This window comes from Uloborus diversus, chromosome 2 (assembly GCF_026930045.1).
Source record: "Uloborus diversus isolate 005 chromosome 2, Udiv.v.3.1, whole genome shotgun sequence".
Classification (NCBI taxonomy): domain Eukaryota; kingdom Metazoa; phylum Arthropoda; class Arachnida; order Araneae; family Uloboridae; genus Uloborus; species Uloborus diversus.
Genome location: NC_072732.1, coordinates 198,711,702 through 198,733,324, shown reverse-complemented (window position 1 = coordinate 198,733,324; position 21,623 = coordinate 198,711,702). Strand labels below are relative to the sequence as shown.

Here is a 21,623-nt window from a genome sequence, read left to right as displayed (position 1 = left end):
ACAAACGGATACACACCTTTGAACCTTATTACTCCCGTGACAGAAGGGAGTTAGACATAAACAAATAACTAAGTATCATGCTTTGGTTTATTGTTTGCATTATCCTAATACCAAAGTTTAGAAATTTGAACATGACTTTTGTCCACCTAGCTTGTATTAATCGAAACACTGTGCCTTGGAGTAAAATTTTGACATAAGCAAACAATAAAAATTGAGATCGCTTAAGGCATAACAGTGAGTTTGATGAACACATCAGACTTCTGCATTCAAATAAATAATAGAGAAATTCAAAGTGTATACTTACAGTTTCTTTCTGATCACTGTTAAGGTAAAGGTAAACAATATATACTCCCCCAGTGTGGAATTCTTTCTCGCCAAGGGGTTCAGATGTGTAACCTCCCACAGTACTCGGGAAGATTTTATACCTGCAAAAAGAAAAGGTGTTCATCTTTAGGTATTTTTGGCAATCTTTTATACACAATAAGAATGAAAATTGCTTATTTAAAGTTAGTTCATTTTTTTTTTCTCCAAAATTAACTATTGTAGAGTTTACTGCAATCTCATAAGTCTCTCATGACATTATTTCACCTTAAGTTCTAAGAACTCTATTTGGAAAACAATAAAATTAAAATTGAAATCCAATAGAAGGTGACACTACAATCAGGGTCGCCATTTAAACTATGACAAGGTAGCTGTAGCGTTTATTATTTTCAGTAGCTACTAGTAAATGGATCGAGTGAAGCCATTTTTATGTTTTTGCATCAGCTCTCTTTGTTTTGTGTCGCAAGCACAGATGTTGGCGTGTTTTTGGTTGTTGTAAATGTGAAAGAAATTAAGAGGATTCGAGAGATGAAAATAAAATGGTGCTTATGCTATTTGTGCATTTTTCTTAGAGAAGAAGACATAAACATACCACAGTAGCCATTTAAACTATGACTTTGCTTGACAACCCCCATTTGCAACCTGCAGTGGCAGGCGCTCATATGCAAAATTGTAAGGGGGGTCTCAGATATTTTAACCATGGTTTAGCAGGATATTTTTCCCACGGATGCAGATTTCAGGACAGATTAGAGTCATTAAAATTTGACATTTTTAATAATTTATTCATTAATGACTGGAGAAGAAACGTTTTTACATTTTTGCAAAGAAAAAAGTACTAAAAGCAAGGAAGTTCTAATTTCTAAGGGGGGGGCGGGGGCTCGAGCCCCCCTTGCTCCCCTATATGAGCGCCCTTGAGTGGCTCAGTGCCGCTTGCGATGGATGACAATTGATGATTTTAATGCTTTTACCCTAAGAGGTCGTCACCAGGACATCCTCAAGACTGTGGATGCCCAGCCCCCTCAAGGTTTAGAGAGGTGAGACAGGGTAGAATGACTTTTCCTAGACGTTCTGCATCCAAAGGTACTTGTATTGACCTGCTAGACATTGAAAGTTAGGGGGAGAAAGGGTTACAGACACACACGCAGACAGACAGACGCGCTCAGGTTTAAATAGTATAGGTGCCCAACCTTTTTTTACCCAAAGGCTACATCTCATATTCAGATGCCTCTCACGGGTCAAACTGCATATAAAACTTAAATTTACTTGTTTTTTTTTTCTTTAGATTACATAACATGGAAAGCCAAAAAAAGGAAGAAAATGTTTCACAAAAAAATGTTGTGATCATTACTGTTTGTTTATTTTATCAACACAAATTTTCTATCCATATTTTAGAAACTAATTTCTGACCATTTAGTTTCAAATTTTACAGTAATTGTTCTCAATGTCAAATGAAAATAATTTAATGTTTTGCAAGCCACATGCTTAGGGGCGCCATGAACTTAAATTCTTGGGAGAGGGGAAATTCTCAATTTTCCGAATGGAACACCAAATTTTGCTGAATCATAAAATATGGGTATGCACACATATTCAAACCTAACGAAAAGTGGCATTTGGGCACTTAAAAATTACAATATTGTAATTATGTCACCAAGTTTTCCAAATCTTCAGACAAATTTTGCCAAATTAGGATTTTTTTGAAAGGTCACAGTGACCTTCTATCAGGGCACCCCTGCACATGTGGCTCATGGACTGTAGGTTATGCACTACTAGTATAGGTGTTAAAAGCGAGAATAGCATCATTTTCAAATGGAATTATATGGACACATTGAATTTTTAATGTTATAACAGCTGTGTGCGGCAATGTGCAGTTGGTTTGTGGCAATGAGTATGTGATAGTAGCCCCCAATGAATAAGCAAATAGTTATAAATATGTTATAAATGACGTTTACTGTATTTTGAAATTCTACTATGGTATGGCTTTGATAACAAAGACCCTTGGTCTCATATAAACTCATTTATGTGAGGGCTGAAAGAGAAGAAATTCATATGCACTGGCACAATGTCAACAACTCTTGACTGGGACCAACCTAGCTGGCCCCAGAGCCAGTTGTTGGTCATCTATTTGTATTTGTATTGACAAAGTAAATTGGTAAAATTTTAACAAATGGAATTGCTTCATTCTTCAGCCATTGGAAGTTATCTTATTAGAGCCTGATTAACTGTAGTTCCGATTTCAATCCTTCATAGTTTAATTAGTAATCACGAGAGGTTTGTGCAATGGCAAAATTATTTCATAACTACCCATGCACATACTTACTATATTTAAAAAAAAATTTAGTTGGATGGGTGGTGTGGGGGTAAGGTGTTGGTTTTCTACACCTTGAACCCAGGTTCTGACAGTTAGGCTTGAGAAAACCAAAATACCATCATACCAACCTCAAAATAACCTAAACCAGCCAATGTCAATTGTGTTGATGTACATATAAAAATACAGCCGTATTGTGTTAAGTTTTGTGATTTTTTTTTACTTCTGGAGAGTTATATGCTAGGTAGATCATTATTTTTGGCAAAGCACCCTTTCTTTCTGTGATAGTGATAAAGTTAGACTAAATATTTTAGTGTCTGATCAGTATTTGAAGTGAGCTTCAGTCCCAAAGTGATCCGGTATAAACTAATCGTTGCTGGGGGTTGGTGAGCGACAATGAGTATGTGATAATAGCACTATTGGCTAAAGCAGGCTTCATGTTTCAAGGCGTTGACTAATACACATATTTTATCTATTTTCAATGGTTAATATCGTTTGAATTTAGTTTTTTTCTATACTTCAACACGTTATCTTCTGTAAAGTAACAACTCTCTAATGTCATATTATGTTTCATTGAATTATTGTAAAGCTTTTATGCATTGTTTTTGTCTACTTTATTACATATATTGATGTTAAATTACCAGAATTTTTGTGAATAGCAAATCAAATTTGTAACTGATAATAATGTTAGTTTTTACATATTTAAATAAAGTTCCTCAGAGACTCACTTGCTCAGATTTATCTGAGCATTTAAAACCGTTAATCCGAGCTATTGGTAGGTGCGGGCAGTGATGTTTCCATCAATTTTTCTAAGGGTATGCTCCCAGTAATCCATTACGCACAATTTGTGTATGTGATCATATACATAGTGTGTCATAATATGAAAATTTAAGAAGCTTGAAGGTATACGCTATATGTCTAAAAAATGCTTGAGTGTACACAGCATATATGGAGTATACCCTATGGGAATATCACTGGGTGCAGGTAGTCTCTGAGGGTGTCAAATCTCAAATGTGATAGTAGTCCCCAATGAATAAGCAAATAGTTATAAACTTACGATGCTGGTTTCAAAAGGGAGTACTCCGTCATGCCATATCCGCCATTCGATTCTGGATACAAAATTTGTTCGCTATCTTTACTTCTGAAGGAAAAACTGATATTTCCAGATGCCTGATCCGTTGAATAAAATACTCGTACCTGAGCCTCGCCTCCTTTTACTTTTTCTTTTGTCTCATTTGTCTGCAAAAGAAAAAAATATTCATAATAAATAAAATTGGAAAAGACATTCGTTAAAATTGCTTTTTATTTTTTACTCTTTTTTTATTTTTACTATGTATTTTATTTTCTACTATGTAATTTGTTTTATTTTTTAGTTTTTAATGCTTTTTGTTTTCTTTTATGAAGTTCTGTGTGCTATGAGTCATTCCTCAATGTTTCTGGAAATTAATATTTTGTATAAATTTCAATGTGTCTTGAAAGATTTTTTATTTAGTACTGCCTCTTCCAGTTAGCTGTTCCAAGTGCCCACGACCCTACTAAAGTAGTATTTTTTCCTAATTTCCAGTTTAGCCTGAGATTTGAATAATTTAAAACAATAACCTCTTGTCCCATTTTCCATGAAAAAATTTAACCTGTTAACATTTTTCATTTTGATAAATTTAAACAGCTAGATCATGTCACCTCCAACTCTCCTTCGCTCCAGGCTATACATATAAGCCTATTAAATCTGGTATCATAATCTAAATCTAAAAGTCCTCTTACTAGTCTAGTTACCCTTCTTTGAACCCTTTCCAATGCAGGAAAAAATCATAAAAACACCTAAGCAGTAAAAAATGTGCATAACTGTAATATTAATGTTACTGCTAAAGATACCACTAAAAATTTTTATGTATTTTTACAAAACTACTATTTTAAAACAAAAGATTTGGAAATGAAAAACATATTAAAAGTATATTCATTTAAGTATCTTTGGCAGAAGATATTCTTATAGCAGATATAATTTAAAGAATAATCATTCATAATTAACCTATAGAAGTGTTCAAAAATAAATAAATAGTGTTCTAAAAATATAGCAAAATAAAATAACAAGTACAAAGAATATCCTGACCAAAAGAAGAAAGAAAAAAGCGGATAATATTAGTTACCAGGGACACTGGTTTCTGAAAATACTTTTTTCCTCTTAAGTCCATCACATGTCTGTCTGATAGCAAAAATATTATGCCTCTCTAATAGCACAATTACTAAAACGGGACTCATGTGAAAGTTGTGTGAGGGTCACATAATGGTTCCTGACAATCACGAAACTCCATTTATAAAATCATTATCAAGAAGCAGCAACTTACAAACGTCCTTTTGCTACAATTTCCTAAAGTGTCATCAAATTGAAGTTTTCACAAAGTATCTGGTCAAAAATTAATTACAACAGAGACAGAATAATGAAGCCACATACGACATGTAACAAATATATCACAGCCGGACTACTCTTGGAAAAATTCCAGAGAGAAGCATTAACTTTTTGACGTCACCAAAGATAACCAAAATTGACTTTATTTTGAAAAAAATTTGGGAAGGGAACTCCAACCTACCTTTTCCTTAACTATACTAAAAATGCCAAAAATTGCGAATGTTGATGTGAATATTAAAAATTTAATTGGAGGTTGACCCTGAAACCTTCTCTTACCATCTCTAGCGCAATCTATGATTGACTAAAACTGTGTTTGTAAAACTTCAACTGGGAAATTTTTCCCAGAAAATGGACCCTCTCTACCTACTCCTTCCTTTCTACAGATATTACCAAAGAGTCTAAAATTCCTTTAAGAACTAGTAACTTTTGGCACCTATCTTTCATTCAAAGCACTAAATTGAAAATGAAGAGGTACTAAACTTTTCTTACATTTTATAAATATATCCTTTTTTAAAACTAAAACTTAATATCAACTTGAAGGAAGATGAATAAGGATTTCACTTTCGAATCTTTGCCATGCGTTGGAAAAATAGAAGATTCGGCCCCGGGGGAGAAGGAAAAAATTTAAAGGATTGCTTTAGTTTATTGAATAATGCTGAAAAAAAAAAAAAAAAAACAAAGGAATGTGTTTCTCATTTAAAATAAGTTAACTACAGCGTTCCTCTCTTTTGAAAAAAAAGAAATCATAAACATTTTTAAGACTCCAATTTCAAAAAAATTTTAAGGGGCATCTCCCAACCGACAAACTTTCCTTTAGCTAATAAATTGCTTAAATTAGGGCTTTTAAGATTTTTGCCTTTGTAAAAACTAGGCAGAGGAATGTCATTGAATCTCCTGCCCTTTAAGTCACCAAAGGATAGTCCAAAATAGTGTTTTATTAAATTCTTCACCCCCATATTAAATATAAGGTGCGTCTTTTGAGGTTGACATTTTAAAAAATTTTAAACTTAATATTAGTTCTAGAAACAGTAACTACAATGGTGCTGATTCAAATGGAATGAAGCCAAGTTAAGGCCCGATGATGCCCTTAGACTCCACTAAACGAGGCCTTGACTACAGTTGACACTCCTCTGCAATGAATCAAAATAATGAAATGATATACAATTGGCTCTATTTAACGACTTTCATGGGACCACAAAATATCGTCCTTAAGTAGAATGTTTCTAAAACTACAGTTTAGCATCCGGGACGGCGAAAAGTGCTTAAGTCGTTAAATAGAGCATAGTTAAATAGAGAGCCATATGTATTTACCTTTATGTACTGTAGTTTCCCATTGCTCAATGTGACCATCATTGATTCTATTGGATTCGTGGAGGTGAAAGAGGCTGTTACTTGAGCTGCAGTGTAATTACAGTTGGTGCTCGATATTGTCCAAGAATGGTTTTTGTTCAGTGGAATGCCCGTCAAGTAGTGAGTCTAAATACAAACAGCAATCAAAATAAAAAAGTTTCATAAATCCTCCAAAAAACAAAAGATGAAATACAAGAACAAAAATTTGTAAGATTACGTTTTTTGCATCTAGGGCCACAATTCATTTCACTGGGAGGGCTGGATGCAGTGATAGGATTTAAATCAATCAGAAACCGTCATGCTTGGAATTCTTTGAGATGTTTTATGAGGGGAATAATAATGAAAATGATGATGAAATATTGAACACGTAATAATGGAATATCTTTATGACTAATAATAAAGTCTGTATGTCTGGATCTCTGGATGTCTGTTATGCTCATAGCGCCTAGACCGTTCAGTCGGTTTGCATGAAATTTGGCACAAAATTATTTTGTAGCATAGGGGTGAGCACCTTGAAGCGATTTTTTCATAATTCAATTTTGTTCCTTTTATGTTCCAATTTCAAGCCCATTTCACCAAGCAAATTACCATAATATGGACGAGTAAATTACCATAACCTGGACGAGCAAATTACCATAATATCGAGGAGCAAATTAACATAGCATATTGGTGAGAAATTCATCATGCATTATTTGTAAATACAGTCAAACCTCGTTATCGCGACACCCGGATTTCACGACACTCCGGATGTCATGTCACTTTTTCAAAGTCCCGAACCTATGCCACATAATTTTAACGTTTAGTAGCACCGGATTTTACGACAGTCTTTTTGGTGCACCTCCGGTTACGACGACACTTCGAACAGCGCCGACTGGATCAAATATTTCTTTGCAATTGTTAAATTTTCTGTAAAATAATGAAAACATCAGGAAATGTTTGTTGTAGGAACTTCGGACTCTGCAAGAGGTTTGACCAGGCATGACACCTCAAGAATGGTGGGGGGCGATTAGATAAGTTCTGAAAGGTACAGGTTTCATACTTTGACAAGAGGGACAATAGAAAGGAATTCAAAGCAGGTGGAGAGTCTTGAATTAGTTTCTTTCTTGCTGATACTTTCGTGGAAAAGAGGAGTGTTAAAAATGCTATTGAAAAGTTATTTAGTTAGAAAAGTTTTTAGTTACACAAAAAATAATAATAATAAGTAAAGATTTTTTTAAGAAAAAAATATTTTTGTTATATCTACCAATAATTCAAATTTACATTAGTTAAATCTGATTTAAAATGTATATATAGATACTACTATTTTCTTCATTAAATCTAATTTTAATGTTAACTAATGTTTAATTGTGAATTTTTAAATATTCCGGTTATGACGTCGCTCCGGCTATGACGACACTTTATTGACAGTCCCAAAGGTGTCGTGATAACGAGGTTCGACTGTATACAGGCAAACCAAATGACCTTTTAATTTTCTACTATAGGCAAAGCCATACGGGTACCACCAGTCTTTATCTTTATCTTCTTTACTAATAATAAAGCTGAAAGTCCCTCTGTCTGTCAGGATCTCTGTTACGCGCATAGCGCCCAGACCGTTTGGCCGATTTTCATGAAATTTGGCACAAAGTTAGTTTGTAGGATGGGGGTGTGCACCTCAATGCTATTTTTCGAAATTCGATGTGGTTCTTTTTCTATTCCAATTTTAAGAACAAAATTCTCATAAGATGGACAAGTAAATTATGAAATTATCATAACGTGGAACCATAACATGGGCACAAGCCAATTGGCGAGATGCAAAATTATCATAACGTGGAACCGTAACATGGGTACAAGCCAATTGGCAAGAAAATTCACCATACATTATTTGTAAATATACAGGCGAACCAAAAGATCTTTTACTTTTTCTATTACGGACAAAGCCGTATGGGTACCACTAGTTAAAAATAAACAAATACACATTTTTCAAGCTTATTTCATTCAACGAAAAATATATTATTTTTTAAATACTTTTAAATAGCATTTTGGTGTTCACTAGTTTCTTCGAAGTTCTTCATTTTTACTCAAATATCATCTGTGGTGGTGATTGTTATTGCTTAAACACTTTTTGTTTCCACATGCTCCAGGTCCCAATCTTTTAATTGTAACCCAATATGTTACAAATATTTTTGAGTCAATATATTTCTTTTCTCTGATCAAACTGAAACTTCTTTCAGCTTCAGCAGAACTTACAGAGGTAGTTTGAGGAAATTTTTGACTTTCTGGAGCATGGAACTTTAGAAATTTTAATAACCGGTACAGGGAGACCGGGTACATTATATATAAACTGATAACAGGTGACGAAAATGACATAAAGCAATATCTTACTTGGAACTTTTCCAAAGCAATATTGTCAGTTCCTGAAATAGTCAAAGGACAAGGAGAATTATTTATTAAGGTGAGTTCACTTTGTCCACTAAGTGGGATAGTTGGAAGTCCAGCCTAAAAAAAGAAAAGAAAGTTCAGTTCCATTTCAAACTAGAATAAAATAATCAGTTGGGACAAGACAAACATTCAATAATCAATGCAGCAATCTTTGATTGACTGAGGTTTTTGGTACAGTAATCAAAACTGGACATACTCAGTTGATAAAAATAATTTCTAATTTTCAGTTTAAATTATCTCCATCGATAAAGTAATGTCATTAAATTAGTCAACTGGGTAGTGCATTGGCCTGATAAGCCTTTGGTTTCTGAACTTGCAGTACAAGTGTTGAGTCAGAAGATTTTTGTGATGCAGAAAATTGTCAATGTATAGATGTCACATGATTATGCAGCATTTAAAAAATCTCTTGAGTACCTATTAGGCTTAATAATAAATTGCAAATGAAGAAGTATTAAACTTGTCTTACATTTTATAAATATACCCTTTTTGAAAACTAAAACTAACTTTTACAACCCTTGGGCACTATCGGCTAAAATAGACTCTAAGTGTCTCCATCTAGTGGGTTCCTGGCTGCCAAAATACTCCAGTGTCATTGATATCCATACCTTAATAGAGGGAAGCAAGGAACGGATGGTATATCGGGAGATTGCACTAAGTTTGAAAAAGGCTATGGTACTTAAGCGGGCTCTGTGGGAAAAAAAAAGAAAAAATTCATTCAACTATTGCACGATGCAATGATGGTTAATTGGGTTTAATACCAAGTGAGTGAAAAATGGCATTTTCGGCCCAAACTTTTAGGTTTATTGATTAGTAACCCAGAGGAGGTTGATAGTAACCGTTTAGCTGGCACTTGGAACAGCTTACTGGAAGAGGTGGTAATGAGCAAGAGGGTGGATAGCTTTAAGAGTGCCATTCATCTTCATTGGGGACTAATAAATTAACTAGGACTAGCCTAGCTGGGCCAAGACCTGTTGCTGGTCGTCACATTTGTATTTGAATATGAATGTCGCACCATCTGTTATACTCATGTTTGGCTAAACAGTTGAGCACAAAGTGGATTTCAAACTAATAGGATATAGTGATCGAACATTACTTAGGCATTCTTTAACAGTAGTCAAAGCCATGTCAGTGACACAGGAGCCTTGCAATCTGCCACCAATGCCTTCGGAAAAATCCAAACTTGTTTCAAAGCTCAGAAGTTGACATGTAAGCCAACAAAAATAACCTCTCAGCTTCATTTTAAACTTTCATCATTTATAGAGTAACATCACTCAATAATCTATGCACTGTTGGTTTAATTGTTTGATTGGGAGCAAAGATGTAGCTAGAGATAACCATGATACATATCAACAAAAAATTTTGAGAAACAAAACTTAAAATTTTGAATTGAACACACACTTCCCGGGCTTGTTCAAGTCAAAGTGATGCCCAGGTTCTGGCAAAAGTTATTGCCACATATAAAAAAATTCATAGATTTACAAAATAGTTGTTGTGTACTAAAAAACCAATTAAAAATTCACACCTATACATTGTACAACAGTACACTCATCCTACTAAAATATACACTGAATTTTTTATAAAATGAGCTATGCTAAAGGAAAAGGGAAAAGAAAGAAGTTTAAGCTATTGAGCATTAAGTTATTGCCCTTAAGCCAAGGATAAGGCAGAACTACATGCAATGGGCCATTCCACGGAAAACGGTCATTTTGTCCGGCATGTGACGCTTTATATTTCATAAAAAATAATAATTTAAAAGGATGAGGAACGAAATTTTGTTGCTTAAGAAATCACAAACGCATGTGTGATTTCTTAAGCAAAAACTTCTTCAAAAATTATTTCTTTTTTATGAAATATAGGAACCGTCACATGCGGGACAAAATGACTATTTTTAATGGAATGGGCATATACATATTTTTTTTTCAATGGTTTAAATTATTATTTCTAAACTAATGAGATATGTTTCCTTTACGTTGGAACCATAGCTTTCTCAAAGTCTACAATTTGTTTCGTCATTGCTGTATTAATAGAGCAAAAATATGAGCTTATTCAGAAGCAAGTTACCAGAGGTTGACTTTGGATGTCCCGCACGTGACGCAAGTAAATAAATTTTATTTTAAATAACAAAATTGTTTAATAAAAATATAATTGTGTCAGGAGTATCTTTGTATCCAATGTAAAGATTAAAAAATTGCTTAACCCTGTTTCATTAAAATATTAAAAGATATGACGAAATGTTAGTGAAATTTAAGCGTATTTTTGTCCTGCATGTGATCATGGAATGGCCCAATATTCCGACAGCCTGGTCATAGTAAATTTAGCAAGAGTTTGCAGCAGTGGTCGGTTTCAAGCTGTAAATTGAAGACAAAGCTTGGGTATTTACTTTAGTAACCCAGTTTGTTAATACTCTTAGCTTCAATGAGATGACATCCAATTCCAGTTTGGTTACAGTCGAGTCCATAAAGAGGATGAAACCGCAATCTCTGGATGGCAAAACCTGGCTGTCGGTAAATTAAAGTTAGCTTGGGGTGCCCCTAAAATTACTATGTGTATGTTCATGGACCTTTGGAATTGTGCAATAATCAAACCCTGCCCTCTTCAGATTTAAAGCAAGCAGAAGAACAAACAGAAATGTGAGAAATCTCAACAGAAAGGAAAGGAAATAAACACATAAAGGCAAATGCAAAAAAGCAAACTGTGATGGTGTTGATTACAAACAAAATTGTACTGCTATAGGGCAATTCCATTTTAACAGATGCATCAACTGTTGCATAAAACATCCCATAAGGACTTACTCAATAAGTTATACTTTATGCTTATGTTATGCAGCATGGAATCTACTTCCAACAAAATTAAAATCCAGATATATCTATGTATGTATATCATGATCCAGGTAACAAAAGATTTGTAGTTTTTTTTGGACGCATCAAAAACCTCATCTCACTTTTGTATTAGGGTCAGTCAATAAATAAAGAAGCAGAGGATATAAAACAGATTTATAACGACTTTAGCTGTGTCGCCCAGTTTTGCAGGGTCTACCTTGAAAATAGAAGTTATGTCAAGTAAGGCCTGTTCAACAATCAGGCTTGAACAAAAAAAAAAGTAAAATTTTGCAGCAGATTGAGGAAAAATAATCAAAAAGAAAACATTTTAAATCCCTCGATTACCAGAAAAGCCTTTAAAACAATAGCCAGAATTTTATTTGTTCATATTCGAGAAAAAAATGGCAACAGATCTTTCCTCTCAATGATTTTCTTCACTCTATAAATTTTAATCAAAGCATTGATACAGAAAGTTGAGATGAAGCACTGAATAATGATTGTAATGGAGGAAAGTCTTTGAAAAATAGGTATTTTTTGTCGAAATCTAAGTGTTTTAATTGATATCTCTGCTAATTATTGCCAAAGGATTATGCTACCTAGTCAAACATAAAGACATGAAGATTACAAATCCATCGATACCTGGTTCAATGGTCAGTTCACTGTCGTTCGGGAGAAGTAACTTGGACAAAAATACATACGCTCAGTTTTTAATCATGTAAGATTCTTCAAAAATACTGACCGAAATTGTTTAAACACTTATCCCTCTGGGAGATTAGTTGCAAACTTTGGTGCTCATAAATGTCTTTTGGCTGCTGCTGGAACCAATTACACACACACTCATTTACTTCATCGTCCAAATGAAATCATTGTCCCCGAAGTGCCTTCTTAAATTCCCCAAGATCTGGGATCATTTGGGGATAGATCTCGACTATAAGGGGGTGGTTCAAGACTTCCCACTTAAATTTTCACAAAAGTTCCTTTTTTTTATCGTCTGTGTGTGGTTTCGGTAAACTTTTACGTGCCGTCATCCTGTTGCACAAAAATGCAAGACCATGCACAGCCAATGCAAAAAAGGAACATCTGGGGAAATTTAAGTGGGAAGTCTTGAACCACACCCCTTATAGTCCAGATCTATACCCATATGATCCCACATCTTTGGGAAACTCAAGAAGACACTTCGGGGACAATGATTCATTTGGACCATAAAGTAAAGGAGTGTGCGCGTAACTGGTTCCAGCAGTAGCCAAAGGACATTTATGAGCACGGAATTATGCGACTAATTTCCCAGTGGGATAAGTGTTTAAACAATTTCCGTCAGTATTTTTGAAGAATGACGAAAAAAGTCTCTTTTATAGCCTCTGCATCATTATTTATTGACTGACCCTCATATTTAAAATTCTAGAAAGATCGGTAGACTAAGCGTGTGCAAGCACAAGGGGCCTACTTTGAATGGAATTGGGGTCCTAACCCCATCAGATATTTGAAATTTTTTCTGGCCAAAAGTCGGATACTTTTCAGACAGGCCTCCTAAGTGTACACAATTTTGAAACAAATGAACATTGAAAATGCTGTACACATAGTAGTTTTCATCAACTGTGTCATGTTTTTGTTTATATTTATCATATTCTTTCATACAAGATTGACATAAATTTACCTCTAATTTCAGTTCCATAAAACCTGCTAACCCAAAGGATAGAGCTGTCAAAAGTCCACCAGCCACCATTCGTTGCAATGGCCTATGCAGAAGATAAAAAACAAACTGAGTTTTAAGTTACATGTTTAACACAGGAACTGGGGAAATTTGTTGATGTATAATGTTGTAAGGGTCGGCAAAACTTTCGTGATAAATGTTTCAATATGGCAATCATTCAGCCCTAAATTTTATTGGAATCCTGACACTTTCTATGAATTTATCTGCCTCCTACTACATATAAATTTCAAACTTTCACATTTTACAAGTGAAAAGGCTTAACTTCTGCCTTTAAACAATTTTTGGTATTCCCGCTTACAGTTTTTTGAAATAGTTAATTCATACTTAGTGTTTGTTATTTTAACATGCTGTTCACTTGGTACATTTTATTAAACCTAATCAACAGTTCAGTTACAGCAACGAGAGACAAGACTGCAGTTATGCCTTGTTTAGGGATCACCAGTTCATAACAGCCACAACTTAGCTGCAAGTGATTAACCTCCTATAGGAGCTAAGTATATCTTCACAGCGGTAATCAAAACATTTCAGCACACCAGCCAAAGACTTGCAAACATGGTATGACTCCACCTTGAAAAAGTGAATAGAAAAAGCTAGGATATAGAGCTACAAATTAACCGTCCTATAAGTCAATATTAACCATTTGGACCCCAGCTTTCTGTATTCACTTTTTCGAGGAGGAGCAGTTACAGGTTAGCAGACCACTTGCTGGTGTACTAAAATATTTTTTGCTACCTGTGCGAGGATGTACTAAGCTCATATATCAGGTAATTTTCTTCAGTTTGGTTATGGCTATTCAAGATAAATTGCATTGAGCATGTGGATGGTTGTCTCTTTCTCATTTGTATTTTATATATTACCAACCAAATTTATTTTATGTTCTCATTTCATTTAGGTTGCTAAGAAGTTTCAGAGCAGAAAAAGAAACTTACTTTTGAAGTAATTTAAATTTATCCAGCAACGGATAAATCACAAAGTCAAATAATGGGATGAATAGGATGATGAAGATAGGATTCATCACTTGCATTTGGTCCGGTTTAATTTGGAAATTACCCTTAAAAAGAAAACATGACTCTTAATTTTTCACATAGGATGAAAACCATTCAAGTTGAAAATAACATCACATGAATAATATCTTTTCATTGAAACAAATTTTTCCGCAGTTAAATAAATATTTCCTATTTTTTAACCCACAAAAAGCTAGTAGGTTATGGCCATCCTGAAACATTCTATCCTAACCTTATTTTTTATGTGAGTGCTCTAAATACAATTTATTTTAAGGAATGCCAACCGCTTTCAACAACTAGTGCTGTAAAACTAATCAGGGCAATTTCTTACAGGAGTCCATCCATAAAGATGTTTTTGTTTGAACCTTTGTGTCATTTTTCCAAACATAGAAATTACATTTCACCATGCATGAGTGGTAGCCCAAGCTAGTGTTAAAGCAGCTATAATGTATCCAATTGTCTTCATATTATTACTTATACTTTATAATATTTGTTTGTAGTATAACTGTGTTTTTCGAGTAAAGCGTGTTGATTCTAGTTACTGAATAGAAAATTTTTTATGTAGCAAAAACAAATATGAAAAACATATTATTGATTAATTACAAAAATACATTAAAAATGCATGTTAGCAACAAATTAAGAAAACAAATAATGATTGAAACTTTGCTCGAGAATATGCAGCATTATAAAATATTACTAAAATAACCACCAAGTTTAGAGCTTTTAGTAGCAAATACCGCATTTATTTAACAGTTCATTTATAAATGAATTCCATTCTCCATTCATTGGCATCAAAATATTCAAATACAAAGTTGAAAAATGTATTTCTCTCTTTCAGAGCATTTAGCACTTCATATTCAATCAAAATCAGTCCAAGATTAGAAAGCCACTTTTGTCCTGTCGAAATCAAAAAAAAAAAAAAAGAAAAAAAGCAGAAAAAAAGGGTAAGTAACCAGATAATTTTTTTTTCAAGCCACACAATTTCAAAAAAAAAAAAAAAAAAAAGGGAAAGCCAATCTGGCAACCCAACAATTTCACCATGTTTGGAACAGCTTGCTTGGTTTCAAATCTGAAGAAGCGTCAATCAGTCTCCTATCATTGGATAGGAGCCATGGTGACTGTGTTGTCATGGTAACAACCCTGCATTTTTCCTCATTTATGAGCTAGATTTGGTTCTCTCTTTCCTTTGCCTGGGGATACGTGCTACAGGGAAATCGCCATTTAAGGGACTATTAAATGTTTTTTAAACCTATTTTCAGTGAAAGTTAAGATAAAAAAAAATTATAATTCATATTTCCTGTCAAATATGAGCAGACAACTGAGAAATGAAAATTATTTTTGGAGTGGCCAAGCTCTGTCTGGTTTGCTTGAGTGGATTTCACTTTACTTCCTTTCACAAGGAAACATTCTATTGTGCCTGTTCATTTGTATGGCAAACCAAATTTGTTCAATCCCTTGAATTACATTTTGAATTGGAATAACCACAAAAAGTGTTCACACCCATACAGACACAAGCAGTGAAGGAATAAAGTGAAATCCCATTTAGACACAAGCAGTGAAAGAATACAGTGCAATCCCATTAAAACGAACTCCAAGGGACTGCAAAATTTTATTCGCTATATCGGAAATTTCGTCAATGGAATTGCAAGTAAATCGGGACTATGAATTTATTTCCCTAAAATGGATATTTTGTTGCCTTGTATTTTTTATAACGAAATTTCATTGCATTTACCAAAGTTTTCAAAATGAGTTAAATGCCCTTCAAAACATGTAAAAATTTGGCTGAATTAGGAAACTAAAATGTTTCCAAAATTCAACATATTTTTATCTATATGTTACCAAGAAAAACCGAAACCTGGTAAATGCTGATATTCACATAGCAAAGATATCACCAAAAATTTTATATTTTCTTTGAATCTCCATGAAAGTTGACATTTTTCAATTCAATCTTTTATAATATATACTTTGAAAAGTTAAAAAGATTGGGATTTTAAGAATGAGATTTTATTGCATTTTCCTGTCTGAAAAAAAAAAAAAAAAAAGTAAAAAGTATAAGCACAAATAAATGGTGGATAATTCTGGAATAAGAAAAATTGCAATAAATAATAAATTTATTAAATAATTGAATAACAAAATATGGAAATGAACTCCATTTACATGTCTTCACCTGAAAGGGATAGTAAGAGATCTAAACCTGAAAACAATAGTAAGATATCCAACTGTTGCGTTGAGGCAATAATTTGTGAAAAAATGAAAAATTCACATTATTATTGAAAATTCCAGTAATATACACAGCAATGTAAGGGTCAAGATCAGTGCCATATTTACATATGGGCTTACTGGGCTATAGCCCAGGGCGGCATAATGAAGGGGCGCCACTTTTTCCCATATCTTTTTTTTTAACCAAAAAAACTTTTTTTTTTTAGTCATAAGGTCATAGGAGTGGCCTTTCATGGGTTCTTTCATAGAATGACCAACCAATTTTATATTTACATACTAACTGCACATATAATTGCCTATTTCGCATCTCAAATCAATTTTAAATTGTAATTTGCTAACTGCATTATTATTATACATAATTTGCTGCTACATCATTATTATTATTACAATATAATTAGCAATATCTAAAACTTCAGAAACTTCTGTTATTTTTATTTGCTGTTTTTTTAAGCTTGACATTCTTATGAATAATCTTAGGGAATAAAAAAAATAATTAAATAAAAATATCATCAATTAAAAAAAGTAAATGAAGTACTATAGTGAAATGCTTCAAGACGATAATTATTATTACTTAGATCTAGCTATTATAATTTTGTTAGTTTAATGTTGATCATTATTATTGCATTTCAAATTTGATTTTGACAAGATTTCATTAAAAAAATGATTTAAATAAAAAAAAAAACTGATTCAAATTTTTAAAAAATCAGATTTAAGTATTAAAAAGAAATCGTGATTTTTGACCCCAACTCTGTAAATTAACACAACTAGAGGGCGGCCAGTTTCAAAAGCCCGGGGTCTTCTTCACATCCAAATACGCCTCTGGTCAAGATTAATTTGTTTTTGTGAAAAAATGTACAAACTAAGTGCACTCATATTAATGAGTATCGAATATACTTTGTGTCCAAGATGATGTACATTGCATAACCAGAATAAGATGAGAAAAAACTTACTATCACACCATCCATTCTTGTGGCCTGTAATGTCCACCTTGATGACTACAATAAAACAAGGTTTTGAAAAATCATGATTTTTTTTTGAAAAATTAAAAAATAAGATGTTTTAAAATCTTTATCAGATTTTTTAAAATTTAAGTTGAAAATTTTACATTTCTACAAAAATACTTTAGAAACTTAAGTTTTTAATTAATTCACATTTATAAATAACATTTATAATATAATTAATTAAACTGCAATTATAAATAAAACTGAAATTAATGCTAAAAAAATGCTAAACCATTATACTTCAACATTTCAAGCAATATAAATTTACACAATTTAAGTTTTACATGATGATATTTAGAAGTAACTTAAGCATAAGATACACTTTGAATGATAAATAAAAATTTGAGCAATAGTTAAATGTACTTTTCATTGGCTAAGGAGTCTTATTAAAAAGTTTTTTTTTTTTTTTGTATTAATCTTGTTGTAAAAACCTTTGCTGCTGATTCGATATTAATTTTACATGTCAATGTTACAAATGGTAAAGTAATTATCCTAAATAATCCTTCACAGTTGATTATTTTTAGAACTTTTTGGTCATCTATAATCAAACATTTCTTAAATCAGGACATGAAATAAACCGGCCGAGACACTGGGATTTTATCTGAAAACCAGGACTACTAGCAAGTGTAATTATGCATGATAAAATATCGTCATCTGTTGGGTACTCTATGACCTAAATTTTGTCATCAACTGCAACAAAATCCATAAAATCTGTGTTTGATTGAAGTTCCATTTCTTTTGTAAAAAAGCTCTACTCAATTTCTAAATGTCAGAGATTTATTAGATTCGCTTCATCCAGGCACCTTTTGATGACTTTCTTTTTGTTCATACTACTTGAGGGGGGGGGATGACTTATTTCACTTATGTAGTTACGTTAGCAAAAGAAAATTTAACGACGGTCATGAATTAAAATTTGGCTTCTCAAAAATAAATAACCTTAATTCCCCATTCAGTTAGATAGGAAAAAAGATTCACTTTGGCTTATCAAATTTCAACTTATCCAAGTTTCACTGTACTAGACAACTTCTTTTGAGGCCATAGTTAAGATACTTTTCCCTTAAGTTACCCTTTTTCTTTTCATTATTTTTTATTTATATTTTTATAGCTTGATTATAAATGTAACAACTATGAACAAAAAATAATTTCAAAAATGGTATACAAGTTTACGAATGACAAACTTCGTATTTTAAAACAAAAAATTTTTTTATAAGAAATTTTTAAAAAGAGTTGAACTACAATTGCTTACATATGTTCGTAACAATGGAATTATGTGACACTAAAAAAGTATAAAGTAATACACAATACAAGATGAATAAGTGCACTTTGAAAAAAGCTTGAATTTTTGACGTAAAAAATTTAAAAAGAAGAAACCTTTGGATAGTAGTTGTCTACGTATTTTAATAGATGATTTAATGGTTGAAATAGTACTTACTTGCTGGTCAAAAAGAGCCCAAAAGACAGGCAAGGGTAAGTATAGAACGAGAACATGTAAAAGAATCTTTATCTCTTCGATGAAACTTTTCTGTTAAAAAAATAATAATAATAATTAATAGTAAATTAATTAATGCACAAAAAATATTGGAGCTGAAAAAGAATTCCCACACAAATAATTAACAACATCATAATATTTAAACAAAGTATTCAAGCCACACTTGGATTAAAAAATTCAACAATTAAATCATCTTGGTACCTAGCAGTTTGTTTCATGAAAAATGATTAAAATGCTTTGTGCTAAAATAGCGGTAAAATGACAAAAAAAAAAAAAAAAGAAAAAAGAAAAGAAAGAAAGAAAGAAAAAATGCACATAAAGCATGTAAATAAAGCACAAATTCTAAAAATATGCATGTGAGCATGTAAATAAAGCACAACTTCTAAAAAAAACTAGTATGTTGTGGCCATCACGAAACTTTCTTCTATATTTTTCCTTTTTCTGATCCCTCCCCATGCTTGACGAGGAAGCAATATTCCCAACAAAAACAAAATTACACATGCAAAAACTTGACGACCATCCCAATGTCTGAATTATTGTAAAAACAAAACAAAGAGCGAAAATTGAAAGTTACTTTAAAAGCCTTACTTGAATTAATTACAAATATTTTATTTATTAACAAACATAAGATGGCAACAGTTAAAAATTTTAATTCATTGAGATAATATTTCCGATCATTTCCATACAATTAAATCACGAGAAATACGCAGACGACAATCTATTACGATTTATCTTTCTTATTGTTGCATTAATAAAGCTATTTTTATTCGCAGAAAAAAAAAATCAACACCTCTTGGAGCGATTGGCGTCCAAATTGAACCAAAGCCTGTTTACATATGGATTCACATATATTCCAAATTTCAAACAGAACGTAGCATTACTTCTTGAGATAGGGCACTCACAATGGAAAAAAAGAACGGGCGATTGCGCTACCCCCTTTTTAGCTGTTGACACCAAAATAAAATCAGCTCTTATACCCACTAAGGGCTACTTGTGAAAAATTTTTTGTTTGATTCCGTTAGTTATTTCTTGAGATACAGCAGTCACAATTGACGACAAAAAACGTTCTATAATTCAACCCCCGTTTGAGCTATTGACACCAAAATTGAATCAGCACCTGCTCCTGTTAGGGGCAACATATGGACCAAATTTTGTTTGATTCCGCCAGTTACTTCCCGAGGAATAGCAATCACGCATAACTCAAAAAACGTCCCATTGCTCCACCCCCCTTGGAGGAATTCGCGCCAAAAACCAATGGGCACAAGTTCACATAGGGTCACATATGTGTACCAAATTTCGTTCAATTTCATGCGATAGTTTTTGCTGTAGAGCGGCCACAAAAAACTGGTCACACACAGATGTGACACACACACATACACACATACATACACACACACAGACAGACTGACATTTTCCAAAAATAGTCGAAATGGACTCAGCACACCTCAAAACGTTCGAATCCGTCAAAATTCGAAATTCGAAAATTTGCACGAATCCAATACTTTCTTCTATATATTAGATATAGAAGAAAGTAAAAATGCGGCATATGAATAAATTGTCATGAAAATGCTGCAAGCAAATAAGGCACAAATTGCCAAAAAAATGCTGCACATAAATAAAACACAAATTGTGAAAAAAATATTGCATGCAAATAAAGTATAAATTCTCAAGAAAATGTTGCACGTAAATAAAGCACAAATTCCAAAAAAAAAAAAAAAAAAAAATACTGCGCATAAATAAAGCAAATTCAAAAGACAATGCTGCATGCAAATAAAACACAAATTCTCAAGAAAATACTGAAAATAGTTAACTTAAGGTTACAGGGGAATAATTTCATCAGTGCTAAAAGTGCTCAACACAACAAGAAAGTCGTGAGTGAACACTTCTGTTTCAAAAGTTCAACCGGTGCCAGTTTGTCTTATCACCAGTTGGGAATGGCTGACATAGGCACACATGACTCATCAATTTATTCAAATCTACTGAACCAATCTTGACGAAACTTGATAAACATCTTACTTATGCTATCATTTAATAGTTTTGTGCATATGAAATTCCTATACACTACATCAAAACTTATGTTCTTAACAGTAATAAGAAGGTTTTGGTCCCTTAATATTATACACAGATCCAATTCGTTCTCTCTGCAAAACAAGATATATTTTAAAGTATACGCTTTTAAATTCTTCAAAAATAAAACAAAATGCTGCAAAACACAAAATAAGTCAGGGTATTCTTTTGAAGCAGATACATTTGTGCTTACCTAAACAACAGTAAAATTTATTCCTACCTCAAATTTACCCTCGGCATAGTCTAGCCAATGTTCTTTCTTTTTTTCGTCTTTACTTGACAGCTTTTGCTTTATTGCAGCCTGAAAAAGATACAAAAAGTTAAGCAAATTTAAAACAATAGTACTGGTTGAAAACAATTGCTAATCAGAGTATGTTCAAATTAAATTAGAGGAATAAAATTCGTGGTTTTAACCTGATATTGATCAGATACTTCTTGAAAAGAGCAATCAGTTTGAATCAAGTGCTACCAAAATAGTGAACCTAAGGGAAAGAAGTTCATAAAGAACCAAGGA

General features: G+C 32.8%; 1 protein-coding gene across 1 annotated transcript in view; it reads right to left on the bottom strand.

Moving 5' to 3' along the window:
• LOC129217613 (solute carrier family 15 member 1-like) overlaps window positions 1-21,623 on the bottom strand; it is a 151,247-nt gene that overhangs the window by 7,223 nt on the left and 122,401 nt on the right. The window contains exons 12-20 of the mRNA XM_054851942.1: window positions 21,330-21,410; window positions 18,986-19,075; window positions 17,503-17,547; window positions 14,258-14,379; window positions 13,272-13,353; window positions 8,742-8,855; window positions 6,342-6,506; window positions 3,684-3,865; window positions 305-425 (exon numbers count right to left, since the gene is read on the bottom strand). Coding sequence (XP_054707917.1) covers window positions 305-425; window positions 3,684-3,865; window positions 6,342-6,506; window positions 8,742-8,855; window positions 13,272-13,353; window positions 14,258-14,379; window positions 17,503-17,547; window positions 18,986-19,075; window positions 21,330-21,410 — 1,002 coding nt within the window. The remainder of the gene's footprint in view (window positions 1-304; window positions 426-3,683; window positions 3,866-6,341; window positions 6,507-8,741; window positions 8,856-13,271; window positions 13,354-14,257; window positions 14,380-17,502; window positions 17,548-18,985; window positions 19,076-21,329; window positions 21,411-21,623) is intronic.